Source organism: Heterodontus francisci, chromosome 25, assembly GCF_036365525.1.
Source record: "Heterodontus francisci isolate sHetFra1 chromosome 25, sHetFra1.hap1, whole genome shotgun sequence".
Classification (NCBI taxonomy): domain Eukaryota; kingdom Metazoa; phylum Chordata; class Chondrichthyes; order Heterodontiformes; family Heterodontidae; genus Heterodontus; species Heterodontus francisci.
In genome coordinates, this window is record NC_090395.1 from 28686356 (window position 1) to 28705562 (window position 19207).

Below are 19207 nucleotides of genomic sequence, written 5' to 3' on the forward strand. Positions count from 1 at the left end.
AAGTTGGGCTTGTGGGGGCAGCGATCTCTCTCCATTGTGGGTAAGAACCTGGTCATCAGGTGCGAGGCGCTCACGTTGTTGCTCTACGTGGCGCAGGTCTGGCCCATACCCCACTCCTGCGCTGTGGCAGTCACCCGAGCCATTTTCCGCTTCATCTGGGCATCTAAAATGGACTGGGTCCGGAGGGACATGATGTTCAAATCTCTGGACAAGGGCGGGAAAAATGTACCCAACGTGGCCCTCATCCTGATGACCACCTTCGTGTGCGGCTGCATCAAGCTGTGTGTAGACCGCCAGTACGCAAACTCCAAGTGTCACTATGTGCTGAGGTTCTATCTGTCCCCGGTGTTGCGAAGGATGGGCCTGGTCACATTGCCGCGGAACGCTCCATGCAGTTGGACCGTACCGTACCACCTATCCTTTGTGGAGCAGTTTCTGCGGGAAAACACCTTTGACCACCGGTCCATCAGGCAGTGGTCTGCACGGAATGTCCTCAAGGCCCTACGGGAAAAGGAGACGGGGGATCCCCGAGCAGACCGTCAAAGTCATTTGGCAGAGTGCCTCATCACCAGAACTTTCAAACAAGCACCAAGACGTAGCTTGGCTGGTGGTGAGAAGGGTCCTCCCCGTCAGATCCTTCATGCACGCCCGAAGTCTCGCCCCTCTGCACAATGCCCCCGCGGTGGTTGTGGTGGGGAAGAGACGGTTGCCCACCTCCTCCTGGAATGTGTCTTTGCAAAGCAGGTGTGGAAAGAGATGCAGTGGTTTTTGTCGAGGTTCATCCCAAGCAGCTCTGTAACACAGGAGTCTGTGCTCTACGGGCTGTTCCCAGGGACGCACACCGAGACAAACATCAACTGCTGCTGGAGGACTATCAATTCGGTGAAAGACGCCCTTTGGTCTGCCCGAAACCTGCTGGTCCTCCAGCGCAAAGAGTTGTCCACCACCGAATGTTGCAGACTGGCACATTCCAAGGACTACGTGCTGAGGGACGCAGCAAAGGCTCAATGGGGAAAGACTACTGTGTAAGGTCCCCCCACCAAGCTGAACTGAGGGGCTGGATCCATGGAAAACCCCTCGAACTGTATCAGGAAAATTTTGTGTGCTGTAAAATGTAAAAATGTATATGGCATGACAAATGTGAAATGGAAGGGTTGTGAGGCAACTAGTGATTGTAATGAAGGAAACTGATCTCCCTTGCAATGTTTGTATTTTTTGGTGCTGTTTGAAACTGTTTGGAAATGTATTTTTCACAGATTTTTATGAATAAAGTATATTTTGGAAATTTAAAAAAAAATCTCTTTCCAAGATGGTATTGTAACTTGTGATTCTCTCCCTGGTGGAGAGTTAACTATCCTTTTTTAAACTGAAGTTGTTGTATCATCACCAGGAAGTAGTTGAAACCATTCCCCAACCTACAGTTGGAACACACAGTCAATGCATTCTCTTGGAAAATAAAGAAAAGAAAGACTTGTATTTATATATGCCTTTCACAACCCTCAGAATGTCCCAAAGAGCTTTACAGCCAATCAAGTATTTTTGAAGTGAAGTTATTGATGTAATGTAGGAAATATCAATTGAAAGTTCTCCCAAAGGCCTAGTGGGTAAATGCACCATGTGCTGTGGCACTGGACATGCATGCCAGTAGGTCACAGGGCTGGTCTTTAGAACTAGAGGATTAGAATATAAGGGGGTAGAAGCCATGATTCAGCTATACAAAGCCCTGGTTAGACAACATCTGGACAATTGTGAGCAGTTCTGGGCACCACACCCTAGGAAGGATATATTGGCCTTGGAGGGAGATAGGCGGTGATTTACCAGAATGATACCTGAACTTGTCTAATGAGGAAAGGTTGGACAGACTGGGCTTGTTTGCAATGGAGTTTGAAAGAGTAAGGGGAGACTTGACAGAAGTGCATAAGATCCTGAACGGTCTTGACAAGGTGGATGTGGAAAGGATGTTTCCTCTTATGGAACTAGGGGGCACTATTTTATGGAACTAGGGGGCACTATTTTAAAATTAGGGGTCACCCTTTTAGGACAGAGATGAGGATTGTGCGACTTTGGAACTCTCTGCATCAGAAGGTGGTGAAGGTGGTGAAGGTGGGGGCATTGAATAATTTTTAGGCCAGACACATACAATATTCTTGTTAGGCAAGGGAATCAAAGGTTATCAGTGGTAGATGGGAGTGTGAAGTTCGAGATACAAACAGATCAGCCATGATCTTATGAATGGCAGAGCAGGCTAGAGGGGCCGAATGACCTACTTCTGTTCCTAATTCGTATGTTCGTATGTCCAAGGGTTAACTTATGAGGAGAGATTAAATAATCTAGGGTTGTATTCCCTGAAATTTAGAAGGTGAACGGGTGATTTGATCAAAGTTTTCAAGGGGGATAGGAAGGTTGGGAGAAACTATTTCCACCAGTTGGGGATTCTAGGACTAGGGGGCATAGTCTAAAAATTAGAGCCAGACCTTTCAGGAGTGAAATGAGGTATTACTGCTTCATGTGAAGGTTGGTAGAAGTACAAAATCGTCAATTTTTGCAAGAATAATTGTTAACTTTAATTCTGACGTTGATGGATTTTTTTTGCCAGAGGCATTAAGGGATATGGGGCAAAGGCAAGCAAATGAAGTTAAGTTGCAGATCAGCCATGATCTCTTTGAATGGCAGAAGAAGCTCGAGGGGCTAAATGGTCTCCTCCTGTTCCTACAGGCTGATTCTGAGATAATTGATCTCAACATGGGCAAGAGCCAGGATACTAATGCTGTGAGTTAAGGAGAATAATTAATCAGGCTTCTTTCTCCTTGTTGCTATCCAGTGAGTCCTGCTGGAAAGTGTGGATGTTGGACAAGAACAGGATCAACTTTGTTGTGATGACTTCTGAGGTTGTATAACTAACTGACAATTACTAGCCAAGAAATTTGATTTCTCCCATTTTCAGGGGGCAGGAGGTCCACCACACACACCTGCTAATATCATCACAGGGACCATGTGAAATTGGTTTTAGCAGCTTCGTATCAGGAGCTGCTTGCAATATTCACACTGGCCTCTGGCTGTTTTTTGGGGGCGGGAAATCAGAGTTGATTGACACCACATAAAGGCAGCCATCACCTCTTAAAGGAGGTGTACTCTGGCTGCAGACAGCAGGTAAACATTGTAAGTGGAAAAAAATTACCCTTAGACACCTGTTTTATGCCCGTAAAATGGGTGCAATATAATTGGATTTCTAGGCCACAATCCATGCTCACACATGGCCATTTAGGTGAGGTTTGATATCCTGTGGCAATTCTTCTTTAGGAGCCTAGTCATAGAGAGTTGCCAGACTATTCAATCACTAGAGACATGACAGCCAAACCTCATCCTGCCCTCGCCTAATGCTCTCACACACGCACACAGACAGAGCTCAAACCTTGGAGGTTTCTGATATCCTCAGTTCCAAATCTGATGGTGCTCTTTCTTTGGCCTCCTCCTTGTCTCGAGAGACAATGGGTAAGCGCCTGGAGGTGGTAAGTGGTTTCTGAAGCAGCGCCTGGAGTGGCTATAAAGGCCAATTCTAGAGTGGCAGACTCTTCCACAGGTGCTGCAGATAAAATTGGTTGACCGGGCTGTTAAGCAGTTGGCTCTCTCCTTTCGCTTCTGACTTTTTTCCTGCCAACTGCTAAGTCTCTTTGACTCGCCACACTTTAGCCCCACCTTTATGGTTGCCTGCCAGCTCTGGCGATCTCTGGCAACTGACTCCCACGACTTGTGATCAATGTCACAGGACTTCGTGTCGCATTTGCAGACGTCTTTAAAGCGGAGATAAGGACAGCCGGTGGGTCTGATACCAGTGACGAGCTCGCTGTACAATGTGTCCTTGGGGATCCTGCCATCTTCCATGCGGCTCACATGACCAAGCCATCTCAGGCGCCGCTGGCTTAGTAGGGTGTATATGCTGGGGATGTTGGCCGCCTTGAGGGCTTCAGTGTTGGAGATACGGTCCTGCCACCTGATGCCAAGGATTCTCCGGAGGCAGCGAAGATGGAATGAATTGAGACGTCGCTCTTGGCTGACGTACGTTGTCCAGGCCTCGCTGCCGCAAGGTACTGAGGACACAGGCTTGATACACTTGGACTTTTGTGTTCTGTGTCAGTGCACCATTTTCCCACACTCTCTTGGCCAGTCTGGACATAGCAGTGGAAGCCTTTCCAGACTGGCCAACTGATGGTGCACTTATCAACAAATCCCAACAACAACAACTTGCATTGATATAGTGCCTTTAATGTAGTGAAATCTCCAAAGATGCCTCAGGAGCGTTATTAGACGAAATTTGTCTAAAGCAACGTAAAGAAATATTTGGAAAGGTAACTAAAAGCTTGATTAAAGAGGCAGGTGTTAGGGAACATTTAAAGGAGTAGAGAGAGGCAGAGCGATGGAAAGGTTTTGGAAGGAATTTCAGAGCTTAGGGACTAGCCAGCTGAAGACACATCCAGCAATGGTGGGGCACTGAAAATTGAGGATCCGCAAGAAGCCAGAATTGGAGGTGCGCAGAGCTCTCAGTGCGGTGTTGAGCTGGAGAAGGTTACAGAGATAGGGAGGGGAAAGGCCATGGAAGAATTTGAAATCCGCCTCAAAGGATAAGAATATTAAAATCGAGGCATTGCCGGACCAGGAGCCAATGTAGGTCAGGGAGCACAGGGGTGATGGGCAAATGGGACTTGGTGCGAGTTAGGATAGGGGCAGCAGAATTCCAGATGAGCTCAAATTTACAGAGGGCACAAGGTGGGAGGTCAGCCAGGAGAGCATTGGAATAGTTGAGCCTGGAGGTAACAAATATTCTAATACATCAATTTATTTTCTATAGGCAGGTAGTAACACACTTGATTTACATATTTTAACATTTATTACCATAATTTAACAAATCATATTCACCATTGGCAGGGCTAGTTTCTCCACTAGTTGTAGGTCCTGCAACTATAAACAACAGCCTTAACTAAGATTAGTCACGTACACCTGAGTCTGTACATATTGTTATTTACTATTCTTGCTGCATAACTACTCACGTGTAAGGATGATATTTCTCCTCCTCAGCCCAGGTACAATGAGGTCTACTGGTCCTCCTGTTGAGACCTGCTAAGTCAGCACAGCCCGAGGCTCAGAGCTGGGATCTATTGCTTTGTCCGGCTTAGTAACACAACACGTGGTGTATTAATCCAGTAAATCATCGGAGGAGCTTCTTTTAGACACACCCAATGAACTACTGGCAAAATGTGTGGTAATAAACCCAGATTTAAGGCAAACTAAAATAGTTGAAAAGGTGCTTTCCACCCCTGTCTCAATCTCAGCAGCAATGCAAAATGATTTTGTGATAACATCAGGCCAAAGTAAAAGCCAAAGTTAGTTCTAGTGATCTCTGCTCCCAGTAATCTCCAGTTACAGGCATTAGAAAATTTATTACGCGCTGGGACGACAGATCTCAGGTTGCATCTAAAGGGGTACCAGCCCAGAAAGGCCATATAAAGCTGGTGCTAGTTTAATTGACAATCTCAAATTCATGTTTGAATTTATTGATCCTATAAAAGCTTTAGTAAGTAAGCACAGTACGAATTGTGGACAAACCTCACAGATAAAAAGGACTCAAGGCTGATCCCGAATTATCTGATTTGGTGCTACAATTTGCACCAGCAACCCGGGCTAGGGACGAAAACAAACAGCCGCCGTTCCAACACTCCCATCTCTCAGTGAAAAGTTTGTGGGTTCAAGGCCATCTGCATGCAAAAGGCAAGGCTGAACCATTTGTATCCACCTTCAGTCAGAAATGCTGAGTGGATGGTTCATCTCAGCCTCGTCCTGAAGTCCCCAGCATCACTGATGCCAGTCCTCAGCCAATCCAATTCGCTCCACGTGATATCAAGAAATGGCTGAAGGCACTGGATACAGCAAAGGCAATGGGCCCCGGGCAACATTCCGGCAACAGTACTGAAGACTTACGCTCCAGAACTAGCCGTGCCCCTAGCCAAGTTATTCCAGTACAGCTACAACACTGGCATCTACCCTGCAATGTGGAATATTCCCCAGGTATGCCCTGTACACAAAAAGCAGGACAATCCAATCTGGCCAATTACCGCCCCATCTGTCTACTCTCAATAATCAGCAAAGTGATGGAAGGGATTGTCAAGAGTGCTATCAAGCGCTTGCTCAGTAATAACCTGCTCACTGACACTCAGTTTGGGCTCCACTAGGGTCATTCAGCTCCTGACCTCATTATAACCTTGGTCCAAACATGGACAAAAGAGCTGAACTCAAGAGATGAGGTAAGCGTGACTGCCCTTGACATCAAGGCAGCATTTGACTGAATATGGCATCAAGGAGCCCCAGCAAAATTGAGGTCAATGGGAATCAGACGGAAAACTCTCTGCTGGTTGGAGTCATTCCTAGTACAAAGGAAAATGGTTTTGGTTTTTGGAGGTCAGTCATCTCAGTCCCAGGACATCACTGCCCAACAATCTTCAGCTGACCTCCCCTCCATCATAAGGTCAGAAGTGGGGATGTTTGCTGATGATTGCACAATGTTCAGTACCATTCGCGACTCCTCGGATACTGAAGCAGCCCGTGTTCAGATGCAGCAAAACCTGGACAACATCCAGGCTTGGGTTGATAAGTGGCAAGTAACATTCGTGCCCCACTAGTGCCAGGCAATGACCATCTCCAACACGAGAGAATACAACCATCTCCCCTTGACATTCAATGGCATTACCATCGCTGAATCCCCCACTGTCAACATCCTGGGGGTTACCATGGACCAGAAACTGAACTGGACCAGCCACATAAATACTGTGGCTACAAAAGCAGGTCAGAGGCTAGGAATCCTGCAGTGAGTAACTCATCTCCCGTCTCAATGCCTGTCTACCATCTACAAGGCACAAGTCAGGAGTGTGCTGCGTGCAGCTCCAACACCAGTCAAGAAGTTCGACACCATCCAGGACAAAGCAGCCCGGTTGATTGGCACCCCATCCAGCACCTTCAACATTCACTCCCTTCACCACCGCGCACAGTGACAGCAGTGTGTTCCATCTACAAGATGCACTGCAGCAACTCACCAAGTCTCCTTCAACAGCACCTTCCAAACCCGCGACCTCTACCAACCAGAAGGACAAGGGCAGCAAATGCATGGGAACACCACCACCTGCAAGGTCCCCTCCAAGTCACACACCATCCTGACTTGGAACTATATCGCCGTTCCTTCACTGTCACTGGGCCAAAATCCTGGAACTCCCTCCCTAACAGCACTGTGGGTATACCTACACCACATGGACTGCAACGGTTCAAGAAGGCAGCTCACCACCACCTTCTCAAGGGCAATTAGGGTTGAGCAACAAATGCTGGCCTAGCCAGCAATGCCCACATCACATGAACAAGTTAAAAAAAATCTCGGCTGACTCTCCAGGCCAGTACTGGGGAAGTGCTGCATTGTTGAAGATGCTGTCTTTCGGGTGAGACATTAAATCAAGGCTCCATCTACCCTCTCAGGTGGACATAAAGATCCCGTGACACTATTTCAAATGGGAGTTCTGCTTGATTCCCTGGTCAATATTTATCCCCAACCAACATCTCTAAAGACAGATTATCTGGTCATTATGACATTGCTGTTTGTGGAACCTTGCTGTGTGCAAGTTGTCTGCCACGTTTGATTATAGTGTTAGGGTTGGGTGAGGCCATGGAAGGATTTCCAATTGAGGACAATGATTTTAATTGCGATGTGTTTGTGGAATGGGAGTCAGTGGAGGTCAAAGAGTACAAGAGTGACTGATGAGTGGGATTAGTGAAGGATAGGATGTGCTAGCCATGCTCACTGTATTTTCCTGGAAAAAATAATCACCCTGCTTTTATTGGGAAATGTTGCCATAGTTTCAGTCATAGGATCACAGAATGGTTACAGCACAGAAGGAGGCCATTCAGACTGTCATGTCCATGCTGGCTCACTGCAAGAGCAACTCAATTAATCCCACACCCCACCTTTCCCCCATAGCCCTACAAATTCTCTCTTCAGATAACTATCCAATAACATTTTGAAACCCACAATTGAATCTGCCTCCACCACGCACTCAGGTACTGCATTCCAGATCCTAATCACTCACTACGTAAAAAGTGTTTCCTCTTTTGCCATTCACCTTAAATCAGTGTTCTCTAGTTCTCGACCCTTCTACTAATGGAAACATTTTCTCCCTGTGTACTCTCTCCAGGTCCCCAAGATTTTGAACGTCTCTATCATTTCTCCTCCCAACCTTTGCTTCGCTAAGAAGAACTCCAGCTTCTCCAATCTATCCTCATAATACTCCAGTTGAGGCCAAACCATTGTTCTATAAAGGTTCACCATAACCTCCTTGCTTGTGTACTCTATGCCTCTATTTATAAAGGCCAGGATCACCTTATTATCTGCATTCTCAACCAGCCCTTCCATCTTCAACAAGGTTTCTCTGTCCTTGCATCCCCTTTAGAATTGCACCCTCTAGTTTATATTGCTTCTCTTCATTCTTCCTACCAAAATGTATCATTTCACACTTGTCTGTGTTAAATTGCATCTGCTACCTGTCTGCCCAATCCACGAGCCTGTCTATGTCCTCTTGAAGTCTATCACCATCCTCCTCACAGTTCACTATACTTCCCAGTTTTGAGTCATCTGCAAATTTTGAAATTGTGCCCTGTACACGCAAGTCTAAGTCATCATTATAGATTAAGAAAAGCAATGGTCCTAGTACTGACCCTGGGGTATCCCACTGTATATCTTCCTCCAGTCCAAAAAACAACTGTTCACCACTACTCTGTTTCCTGACACTCAGCCAACGTCGTACCTTTCCTTTTTATTCCATGGATTCTAATTTTGCTGAGAATCCTGTTATGTGGCACCTTATCAAACACCATATGCACCACATCAACCACATTACCCTCATGAACCTCTCTGTTTCCTCATCCAAAAACTCAATCAAGTTAGTTAAATGCGATTTGCCTTTAACAAATCCATGCTGGCATTCCTTAATTCATCCACACATGTCCAAGTGACTGTTCATTTTGTTCTAAACTATTGTTTCTAAAAGCTTTCCCGCCACAGAGGTTAAACTGACTGGCCTATAGATGCTGGGTTCATCCTTACACCTTTTTTGAACAAGGGTGTAACATTCACAATTATCCAGTCCTCTGGCTCCATCCCTGTATCTAAGGGGAATTGGAAGATTATGGCCAGTACCTCTGCAATTTCCACCTTTACTTCCCTCAGCATGCTCAGCTACATTCCATCTGGTAACTTAACTTTAAGTAGCCTTTCTAGTACCTCCACTTTATGAATTTGCTCCAGGAGGTTGGGGAGTTGGCATCTGAGGCAGCTGCTTGGATAGTATCAATCTTTGAAACATAAAATTCTGGATCTCTTTGAACTTGGCCATAAGGGTAGAAGAGTGAGGTGGTTTATGGAGGCTGTTTCTCATAGTCCTTTCTAATGCGACACCGAGACAAAAATTTAACTTTTTTCAAAAACAGTATTTAGCACTGGCATTAAAAGGTCTGGGTTGTAACTATTAACACATTTTTTACAAACACAATTCTATAGTACTTTTCATAACCACCAGACATCTCAAATTGCTTTACAGCCAATGAAGTGCTTTTGAAGTGTAGTGCTGTTGTAATATAGGCAAAGTGGCAGCCAATATGCACACGGCAAGCTCCCACAAACAGCAATGTGATAGTGACCAGATAGTCTCTTTTTCGACTGTTGATTGAGGGATAATAATAGGCCTGGACACCAGGGATGACTCTCCTGCTCTTCTTCAAAAATAGTGTTTTGGGATCCTTTACATCCACCTAAGGTGCAGACAGGGCCTCAATTTAATATCTCATCTGAAAGACAGCCCCTCCTACAGTACTGCACTGGAGTGTGATCCTTTATTTTAGTGCTCAAACCCTGCAGTGAGACTTGAACCTCAAACCTTGAGAGTGCTACGAACAGATCTATGGCTGACACTAAAAGAGTAAAGCTAAAATCTGTAGCTGTAAGTTAAATTGGAAAACGTTTCAGCTGTTAAAGACTATTTCGGATTAAAACCAATTATATTTCAAAACGATATCTGAATTTCCAACTGTCCGCATTATTTTATGTCATTTAAAGGTTTCAACCAGCTCGGACTTTCCGATGAGGTAACCACTGCCGGCGGAGCGGAATATCTGCTGCACAAATAAAGCGGCGTGAGTGTCAGTTTGAAATTAATAGCTGGAAATAATTTTATAATTAAATAACCTCTTCATTCTATCATGAGAAATAAAACTGAAACCCGCCATTTTAGTTTAAAACAAAATGGATAATTAAATAATCCGAGCTCTTTATCGTCACTATCGCGAGATTCGGATGCCTATAAAATGCGTCAGTTCCGGCCTGCGGCCTCTTCTTCCGGAATTACTGACAGAATGAGGTGAGGAGTTGGGACTAGGCCCGAGATGCTCGGGCAATCCGCCGCCATCCATCGCGATCATCCTCCTTACCGAGCGGTAGCTTTCGGCGGGGCGCTCACAGCCAACATTAAAGATAACTTGCGGGAACGGGGATGATTACTTCCCCGCCGTTGGAAGTGGGTATCGGGTTTATCTCTTAGTGACCGAGCCCTGGCGGCGGGGAACGTGACTGAGTCCTGGGGGTCCAGTGCACATGTGCGATTGCCGCCTGGGTCTGGAATGCCCCCAGGGGCTGATTGCCCACAGGCTCCTGTTAGATTATTGCTGAGGTGGGGGGCGGCAAAGGGAATGTTAATGCCTCCATTATACTGGCGCTTGGGGTTTTTGTGAGTGGTGGTTCAGGCCTTCCTGACAAAAGTTGTACAAATCGGGACCTGTCTCCCTAAAACTGTGGATGCTGGCTGGGGTGAAAGGTAACTGTCGAGATTAAGTCAAATTTTGGTTCTATAAGGCGTTACCATGTAGGCCAGGCTTTTCATCCTCTTGTGAAAGGGTCATTATTGACTAAATGGTGAATAGATGGGGTTAGGATGTAGATCAACCATGATCTTAACTGAATGAATGACAGAACAGGATTATGGGCTGAATGGTCTCCTGACTATCTTGTCCTTCACCAGATCCCACTCCCCCATCATTCAGGTCTACTGACCTGAATAGACTGAGTAACTCAAAGTGTCCAGTTTAAAATTCACATCAGTGCCTTTGTGATCTAGCTTCTATCTTAACTTCCAGACCTATCCCCCTCCCCCAACTTTGCCTAACTCTTGAAACTTGTTCCAACTTCTATTTCTTTGTCTCTCCACTGGCTGTTATGGCTTCAACAGCCTACCCCATGATCTGGAATCCCCTTTATGAAACCTCATCTTTAATACCATTCTTAAAGCTCATCTCAAGTTTTTGGTCACCCTTCCTATTGACTCATTCTGTGAAAAGTCCTGGTGTACAGCACTGGCTCCTTGACTTTCTTCCCCCAACTGATGGCTAATATGAAAACAAGTATTATGGTTGCTGGAAATCTGAAAAATAAAACAATGCTGGAAATACTCATGCTGCAGAACCTGCTGAGTATTTCCAGCATATTTTGTTTTTATTATCCTTTGAAAGGGCCTGGTGTACAGCACAAGCTTGTTTTGAGATTTGGATACATGAATTGGTGTGCTTGAGAATTTAAGTATTGAATTTGTGCTGTTTCTTTGTGTGATACAGTAGCAAAGTCTCTCGTGATACCCTGTATGAAGCTGTCCGGGAGGTCCTCCAGGGGTCCCAACAGAAACTTCGCAAGTAAGTCTGTCATGTGTGGGTGCATAATGTGCCTTAATGCAGCTTGGGCAGTCATGGAGCCTAATTTTGGTGGGGTGGGGGGAAAGGGAGGGAGGAGGGGGAGTTGTGTATCTGGTATAAGTAGACCAGGCTATGTGCTTTATAAACATCCTTTTGTGAAACAATTTGGAAGCAGTTTTACTCTAATAATAATTTCTGGTCACCATTGATGTGTAAATACTATGGCTAGAAGAGCAGGTCAGAGGCTGGGAATTCTCTGGCAAGTAATTCATCTGACTCTCCCCAAAGCCTGGCTCATCTAAAAGGCACAAGACAGGAGTATGATTGAATGCTCCCCACTTGCCTGGATGAGTGCAGCACCAACAACATTCCAGAAGCTCGACACCATCCAAGACTGAATGTTTAAGTACACATTTCATCTGGTCAGATTTTTGTGCAAAATGAAATTTGTGTAGGGGTTTTTGGGTATGTATATTCCTTTTCTGAAAGGTGTTCTCTTTTATTTGGTAAACAGCATGTATTATTCCTCTACTAAATGTAACCTTTGGGCTGGTTCTTAAATAGTATTTTCCTATATGTCATTTGCTCTTTCCAGTTTTGTACATAGGCCAATGGTCAACACTGCGGCATTCTCTATGCCATTGCTTCCAATCAACTTTACTATTCGCACATCTGATGACTGGCATCCCATGTCAGTCCATGCTTTGTGGTTGAGTCTCAATGAGCTCATGGCAACTTGGAATGCTGAACAAATGTTGCCTTGTCACACCCCAAGAACAATTAAAAGTATTAGATTGTAACTGAAGATTCAGAAGTATTGATAGTAGACTGATGTTACTTGGTCTGTATAACTGATGGGAATATCTTGTGTTTAGGTTCCTGGAAACTGTGGAGCTGCAGATCAGTCTGAAGAACTATGACCCTCAGAAGGACAAGCGTTTCTCTGGCACTGTCAGGTTCGACTTCTTATTGCTCAACCCAGTTCTCAGTGTACAAGCTGTAGAATAGGAATTGGATTAGTCTGTTTGCAAACAATTTAATGTTTCTGTACAGCTTGTAGTACTGACAAACATGGGTAGTTCTGCCCTGTAAGGGGTTTGAACGGACCCCCACCCTGGGTCTTAAAACATGAGGGGAGGCAAGGTGAGGCAATATTGCCAATCCTGCCGACCATTTGTAAGGCGTAAGTTGCTGGTGGATAAGGCACTTGAGAAACCAGCAGCGAGGGTAAGACATTTACAGAAGTTTCTCGGGAACAATCCCTGTTTCAACTGTTTCCCCGACCTGACTCTGACGTTTTGTCTAGGCTAAAGAGCGCCCCTCGACCAAAGTTTTCCATATGTGTGCTTGGAGACCAGCAGCACTGTGATGAGGCAAAGGCTGCTGACCTCCCTCACATGGACATTGAAGCTCTGAAGAAGCTGAACAAAAACAAGAAGATGGTCAAGAAGCTTGGTGAGTTTGAGGATGTTCATACTGGCACTCAGCAGAGTTGAACTGTTCCTAAGCATCCAGAATGATGCTCTTGTGGGATTTGGTGATGCTGGGTTTGGCTTTGCTGTACATTTCTCTAAGGATTCCTGCATTGCATTAAGGCAGTGGCCGTGTAGCGAGTTTGTTTTTGGATTCTGAATAGTACATTCTAATACTGAGGCGATTTTAGTGTGCACATGGTTATGAAGCCGTGTACATTTGATTAGTACTTGTAGGAGTGCATTGTTGAATGCTTGGGAAGCATTGTGGATCAGGATTAAAGTGGCTTGTTTGGTTTTGGTTTGTGGGGATTAGTTACACTGTCAGTTGGTTCAAGGAGGCCTTGGAAACTATTGGGCATGGCATTTGGTAACTGTTGCCCTACGTGGATAGTGGGTGGGTTTGCAAGGGGCTCCAGGTTGATTTGGTATTCATTTTCCCCCTTCCAAGCAGAGGCCAAGTAGTGCTTGCTCTGCCACATGCAGTTTGTGTGGACATGGCTGCACTCAGCCACAGCGGGGAAATGCATCTTGCTTGTGGTGCCTTCCTCTCCAGTGGGCAGGCCCAATTAGCACTGAGCTAGGTCATATCTGGCATTGAGATTGGTGCTAGTGGTCCAGCCTACAAAATGACTAGTATCTAATCTTTAGCCTGTTGCTGAATAGTTAAATGTCAGCAAAGTCAGTTCTCTAGTCACTAGTAAGTTGGTCTGTCAACCTGAAACATTCAGAATGGTCTCATAAAAGATCTGGTTATACTGGCTGAAAAATGTATTTTCAGAAAGTCACTCTAAGCTGTACTGATTGCTCTGAGGGTGGTGGAGGGAGCTGAATTCTGCACAATGAGTTGAAATTCTCAGCTCACTCAGTGTGTACTTAATTCTCTGTAGTTGACAGCTTGTATATTTTAACCAGGGAGAAGTTGGTGTCGGACAGACTGGAAAATAGACCCAGTTCCCAACTCTTGTACAGTGAAAGGCCTGGTGAGATGTTCCAGTGTTAAATCTGTGCCCTAAATGTATTTACAAATGAGTTACAGCAGGTTAGAATATTGCTGTACACCGCAGGTAGTAAAAAAATTGGAATAAGGTTTTAAGTACGTAGCAGACCTTTCAGCTGTCAGCATTTACAGCCCACCTCTTCAGTTGCTGTGTATCGATTTGCAAGGCAGTGCCATTTGATCAAAGTTACAAGACAGTTCACAAATGGAACATCCATGGAGATAAATTCTTGATGATGCAAATTGTAGTTAGTTATCAGCTACTCAGCACAGGCCAGGAACTATATTTTAAACAGTCCTGTTTAGATTTAAAATGTTAAATATGGAACACAATAACTAACTATTTAGCTCTTCATGCTGACTTCCTCCACACATAATGCACCCAACCCATTTAACCAAGTAAAAGTTGGACAGATTTCCTCACTGCACCTCCTGCCTCGATGGTAAATGAAGCAAGCCATCGGAATCAGTTGCACTTGCATCATTTTACACCCTCCATGATTACAGTTGGCTTTGTTGATCCATTTCAATGCACAAAATAGCAAGTGTGGTTTCATCCTCTTCAGCTGCATAACTAAACATTCAAGTTCCAAATTAGATCATCAAACATGCTCTTAAATTTGGTACAGATGAGATTTACTAGGATGCAGAAAATATTTGCTAGAATGGGCCTAGGGATTACAATTACATGGGTAAACTAGAGAAGATGAAGTTTTCCTTAGAGCAGAGAAGGCTGAGGGGAGATTTGATGGAGGTATTTAGATTGAGTAAATAAAATTGTTTCCAGTGGCTGAAGGGTCTGATTTAAGATGGGCAAAAAAGTCATAAGAATTCTTTTTGTGACAAGTAGTTAGGATTTGGAATGCACTGGCAATAGGGTTGTAGTAGTTTTTATTCGTTCATGGGATGTGAGCATCATTGGCAAGTCCAGCACTTATTGAGAAGGTGGTGGTGAACTGCTTTCTTGGATAGTAATACAGATTCAATAGCATCCTTCAAAATGAAATTGGCTAAGTACTTGAATGAGAGAAATGTGGGGAAATGGAGAAAGAGCAGGAACTAATTGGATTGCTCTTTGAAAGAGCTGTTGCAGACTCAGTGGGCTGAATGGCCTCCTTATTTTCTAATATTCCATGATTCTAAATATTTTGATTTTGAATACTTTGCAGCAAAGAAGTATGATGCTTTCCTTGCCTCGGAGTCCCTTATTAAGCAGATTCCTCGTATTCTGGGTCCTGGTCTGAACAAAGCTGGCAAATTTCCCTCCCTCCTCACTCACAATGAGAACATGCTAACCAAAGTGGATGAAGTCAAATCAACCATCAAATTCCAGATGAAAAAGGTGTGTATCTAATTTGGTGGTTGAAATTAAATTGCTTGTACATAACTGTTAGTGAACCCAGTTATAGGAATCTAAACTAATCAGATTCCATTTACTGCCTGAGCTTGAGGGACAAACAATTGAATGTGGGGCTTGTGAATACTTACACAGCGAGAAGTACATGGGTTTTATTGCCATTGAAAATTTGAACTGTAGATAGATTTTATCAGTAATCAATTGGTACACAGTGCAATGAGTAGTCCTGGATCTGTGAATTAGCTGATCCTGTGGGCGTTCCTCATTGTTCGCACTACTGGAATTTGGGATTGTCAGGTGAGGAGAGGTTCAGCTTGGCTGTGTTGGCTCCCATCAATGCTGTTCACAACTGAAGAATGGCCTTGAAGGTTGCAAGTGAAGATGCAACAGCATACAAGGTTGAGCCAGTGCATTTAGCAGAGATGGGAGACATATTTCTGAAATGTTGTGGAGTTTGCAGACTTTACTGCAAAGGCTAATGCCAATTGATTTGACAATACCAGGGTGTTAAACAAAGGGATTTATGGCATTTTCATATTGATTATTGTCCTGGCTGAAGCAAATGTGTGGTGTGCTAGTTGAGTATTGCAAATTTAAAGGGGTGATGACTGCCATGAGAATTTGGCTACCAATAGCTATGGACATTGTAGTGGGGATCAGAGATTCACTGGCTGAGGAGCACAGCATTTGTCAATATTTTTGCTTAAGTGGTGTTCCCCTGGGCTTTAACTTCAATATAAAATCTTTGGGGCTGTGCTGGTGACTTGGGAATTAAGCAGTCTGAAGTGCTGATGTAGAGTTTGATTCTTTGTTCCCTCCTAGGTACTGTGCTTGGCAGTTGCAGTGGGCCACATTAAAATGACTGAAGAGGAACTGGTCTACAACATTCACTTGGCCATCAACTTCCTGGTTTCGCTGCTGAAGAAAAACTGGCAAAATGTGCGTGCCCTGTATATCAAGAGCAGTATGGGCAAGCCTCAGCGCCTCTACTGAGTGCTCTGTGCTGTTTGTTTTTTAAAATAAATACTTTACAGCATTTAATGTCTTGTTCAATTGACAGAAACTACTTTTTAATTTCCATGTCCAGACAAGTTATGGCCCAGGGTGGAACCCAGGCCTGTGGCCTGCAATACTAGACTCTGACAAATCTCTGAAATGAGTACAACTGGAAAGCAAGCTATTAGTGATTAAGTGTAGATATTGAAAGTCAAACTCTGACCAGCTTCAGCAGTACTTGATGTTTCTACTGGATGAGATTGGCTTCTATCAATCAAGGATCAAGCCTGCCTGCTGCTTTCCAGTGTCTGGTTCAATCCCACGTCATGTAGAGCACCTATTGCACTTGGAGAGCTTAATCCTCAAAGCCATGAAGTTGATCTTAAAACAAAGTTGTATGAGGCACTATGGGTGGAGTTTGTTTGAGACTGGTGAAGCTGCCATTTTCCCTTGAAAGCAGCTGCTAGCCTTGGCTTGCTTGGCTACTTCAGAGAGCATTGAGGGAGCAATGCAGTGTGACTGGAGTTCCATGTGGGTAGAAGCAGCTTTATGTAACATAAATCATTGTGTCCATACCAGCTGAAAAAGCTAGTCCAATCACATCTTAACATTTGGTCTGTAGCCCTGTAGGTTAGGGCACCACAAGTGCATTGCCAATTTTTAAAAAAGGCATACAATGCTGTGAAAATTTATTAATTTATGAAAAACATATGAAAAAGAATAGCTGAAGTAAGCATTGGTCCCTTTAAATGAGATTGGGGAATTAATGCAAAACAAGGAAATGGCAGAGACTTTGAACAAGTATTTTGTATCCGTTCCGAGATCAAAGTTATCCCAAGAATAGTAGAAAATCGAGAGGTAAAAGGGAGGGAGGTACTTAAAACAATCTCATCACTAGAGGGGAAAAAAGTATTAGCAAAACTACTGGAGTTAAAAGCTGACAAGACCCCTGGAGTTAATGGTCTGCATCTTGGGTGTTAAGAGGCAGCAGAGATGGTGGATGCATTGGTTGCAATCTTCTAAAATTCCCTACATGCTGGAAAGGTCCTAGTGGTTTGGAGAACTGTAAGTATGACTCCTCTATTCAAGAAATGAGGGAGACAAAGAAAGAGGCTAACTAGCCTATAGTTTAACATCTGTTATTGGGAAAATGTTGGAATCTCTTATGGAAATAGTAACAGGACATACAGAAGATCAATACAATCAGGCAGAGTTGACTTGGCTTTATAAAAAGGAATTTGTGTTTGACACATCTTCAAAGAATTCTGATAAATTTAACAAGCAGGATGGATAATGGGGAACCAGTGGCTGAAGTGTATTTTGATTTCCAAAGGCATTTGATAAGGTGCCATGTAAAAAGTTATTACACAAGCTGTTGGAGGTAATATATCAGCATTGATAGAGGATTGGCTAAAAGGAAACTGTTGGGATAAATGGGTCATTTCCAGGTAGGCAAACTAACTAGTGTGGTGCCACAGGGAGCAGTAGTGGGGCCTCAACTACTTACAATCTATATTAATGACTTGAATGAAGGGAGTGAGTGTATTGTAGCTAAAATTGTGGATGGTACAATCAATGGAGACCACAGAAGGCCATTTGGCCCATTGAGTCTGTGCCAGCTCTCCGCAGCAGCAATTTAGCTAGTCCTGCTCCCCTGCTCTTTCTCTGCAGCTCTGCAAGTTTTTCCCCCTTCAGGTTGGAAAGCAAGTTTTGAAGAGGACTCAGTGTGCAGAGAAATAGGTTGAGTGGGCAAAAATTTGGCAGATGGGAGTATAATGTTGGAAAATGTGAGGTTCTCCACCTTGGCAGGCAGAATCTAAACGGAATGACTGCAGAATGTTGCAGTAGAGGGATCTGTGTGCCCTTGTACATGAATCTCAAAGCATTAGTGTGGAGGTACAGCAATTAATTAGGAAGGCAAATGGAATGTTGGCCTTTATTGCAAGAGGGATCAACTATAAAAGTAGGCCAGTCTTGCTACAACTGTACAGGGTATTGCTGAGACCCCACCTCGAGCGCTGTACAGTTTTGGTCTTCGTACTGAGGGAGAGATATATACAATGGAAGCAGTTCAGAGAAGGTTCACTAGGCTGATTCCTGGGATGAAGCGGTTATCTTATGAGGAAAGGTTGTGCCTATACTCATTGGAGTTTAGAAGCATAAGAGGTGATCTAACTGAAACAAGATTCTGAGGGGGGCTTGACAGGGTAGATGCTGAGAGGATGTTTCCGCTCTGTGGGGGAATCTAGCATGAGGGGGCACAGTTTCCAAATAAGGGGTCTCCCATTAAAGACAGATGTGGAGGAATTTTTTTTCTATCAGGAAATCGTTAATCTTTGGAATTCTCTACCCCAGTGATCAGTGGAGGCTGGGTCATTGAACATATTCAAGGCTGAGTAAGATTTTTGATTTACAAGGGAGTCTAGGGTTACAGGGGCCTGACAGGAAAGTGGAGTTAAGGCCAGAATCAGATCAGCCATGATCTTCAATGGCGAAGCAGGCTGAATGGCTGACTCCTGTACCTATTTCTTATGATCTATCCAATCTTTCTTCATATCTAAAATTGTCTATTTCTGGCAATGTCTTTGTAAGTCCCATTTCTACCCTTTGTAGTGTGAT

General features: G+C 44.2%; 1 protein-coding gene across 3 annotated transcripts in view; it reads left to right on the forward strand.

The window, feature by feature from the left end:
- rpl10a (ribosomal protein L10a) overlaps positions 1–16628 on the forward strand; it is a 401386-nt gene extending 384758 nt beyond the window's left edge. For 2 of the 3 annotated variants that reach the window (XM_068057029.1, XM_068057028.1), the window contains exons 2-6: positions 11687–11763; positions 12639–12719; positions 13070–13218; positions 15405–15577; positions 16415–16628. In XM_068057029.1, coding sequence (XP_067913130.1) covers positions 11687–11763; positions 12639–12719; positions 13070–13218; positions 15405–15577; positions 16415–16585 — 651 coding nt within the window. In that variant the 3' untranslated portion in view covers positions 16586–16628. Of the gene's footprint in view, positions 1–10379; positions 10443–11686; positions 11764–12638; positions 12720–13069; positions 13219–15404; positions 15578–16414 lie in introns of those variants that run through there. The other variant, XM_068057026.1, reaches the window with a different exon arrangement.
- The last annotated feature ends 2579 nt before the right edge of the window (positions 16629–19207 follow it).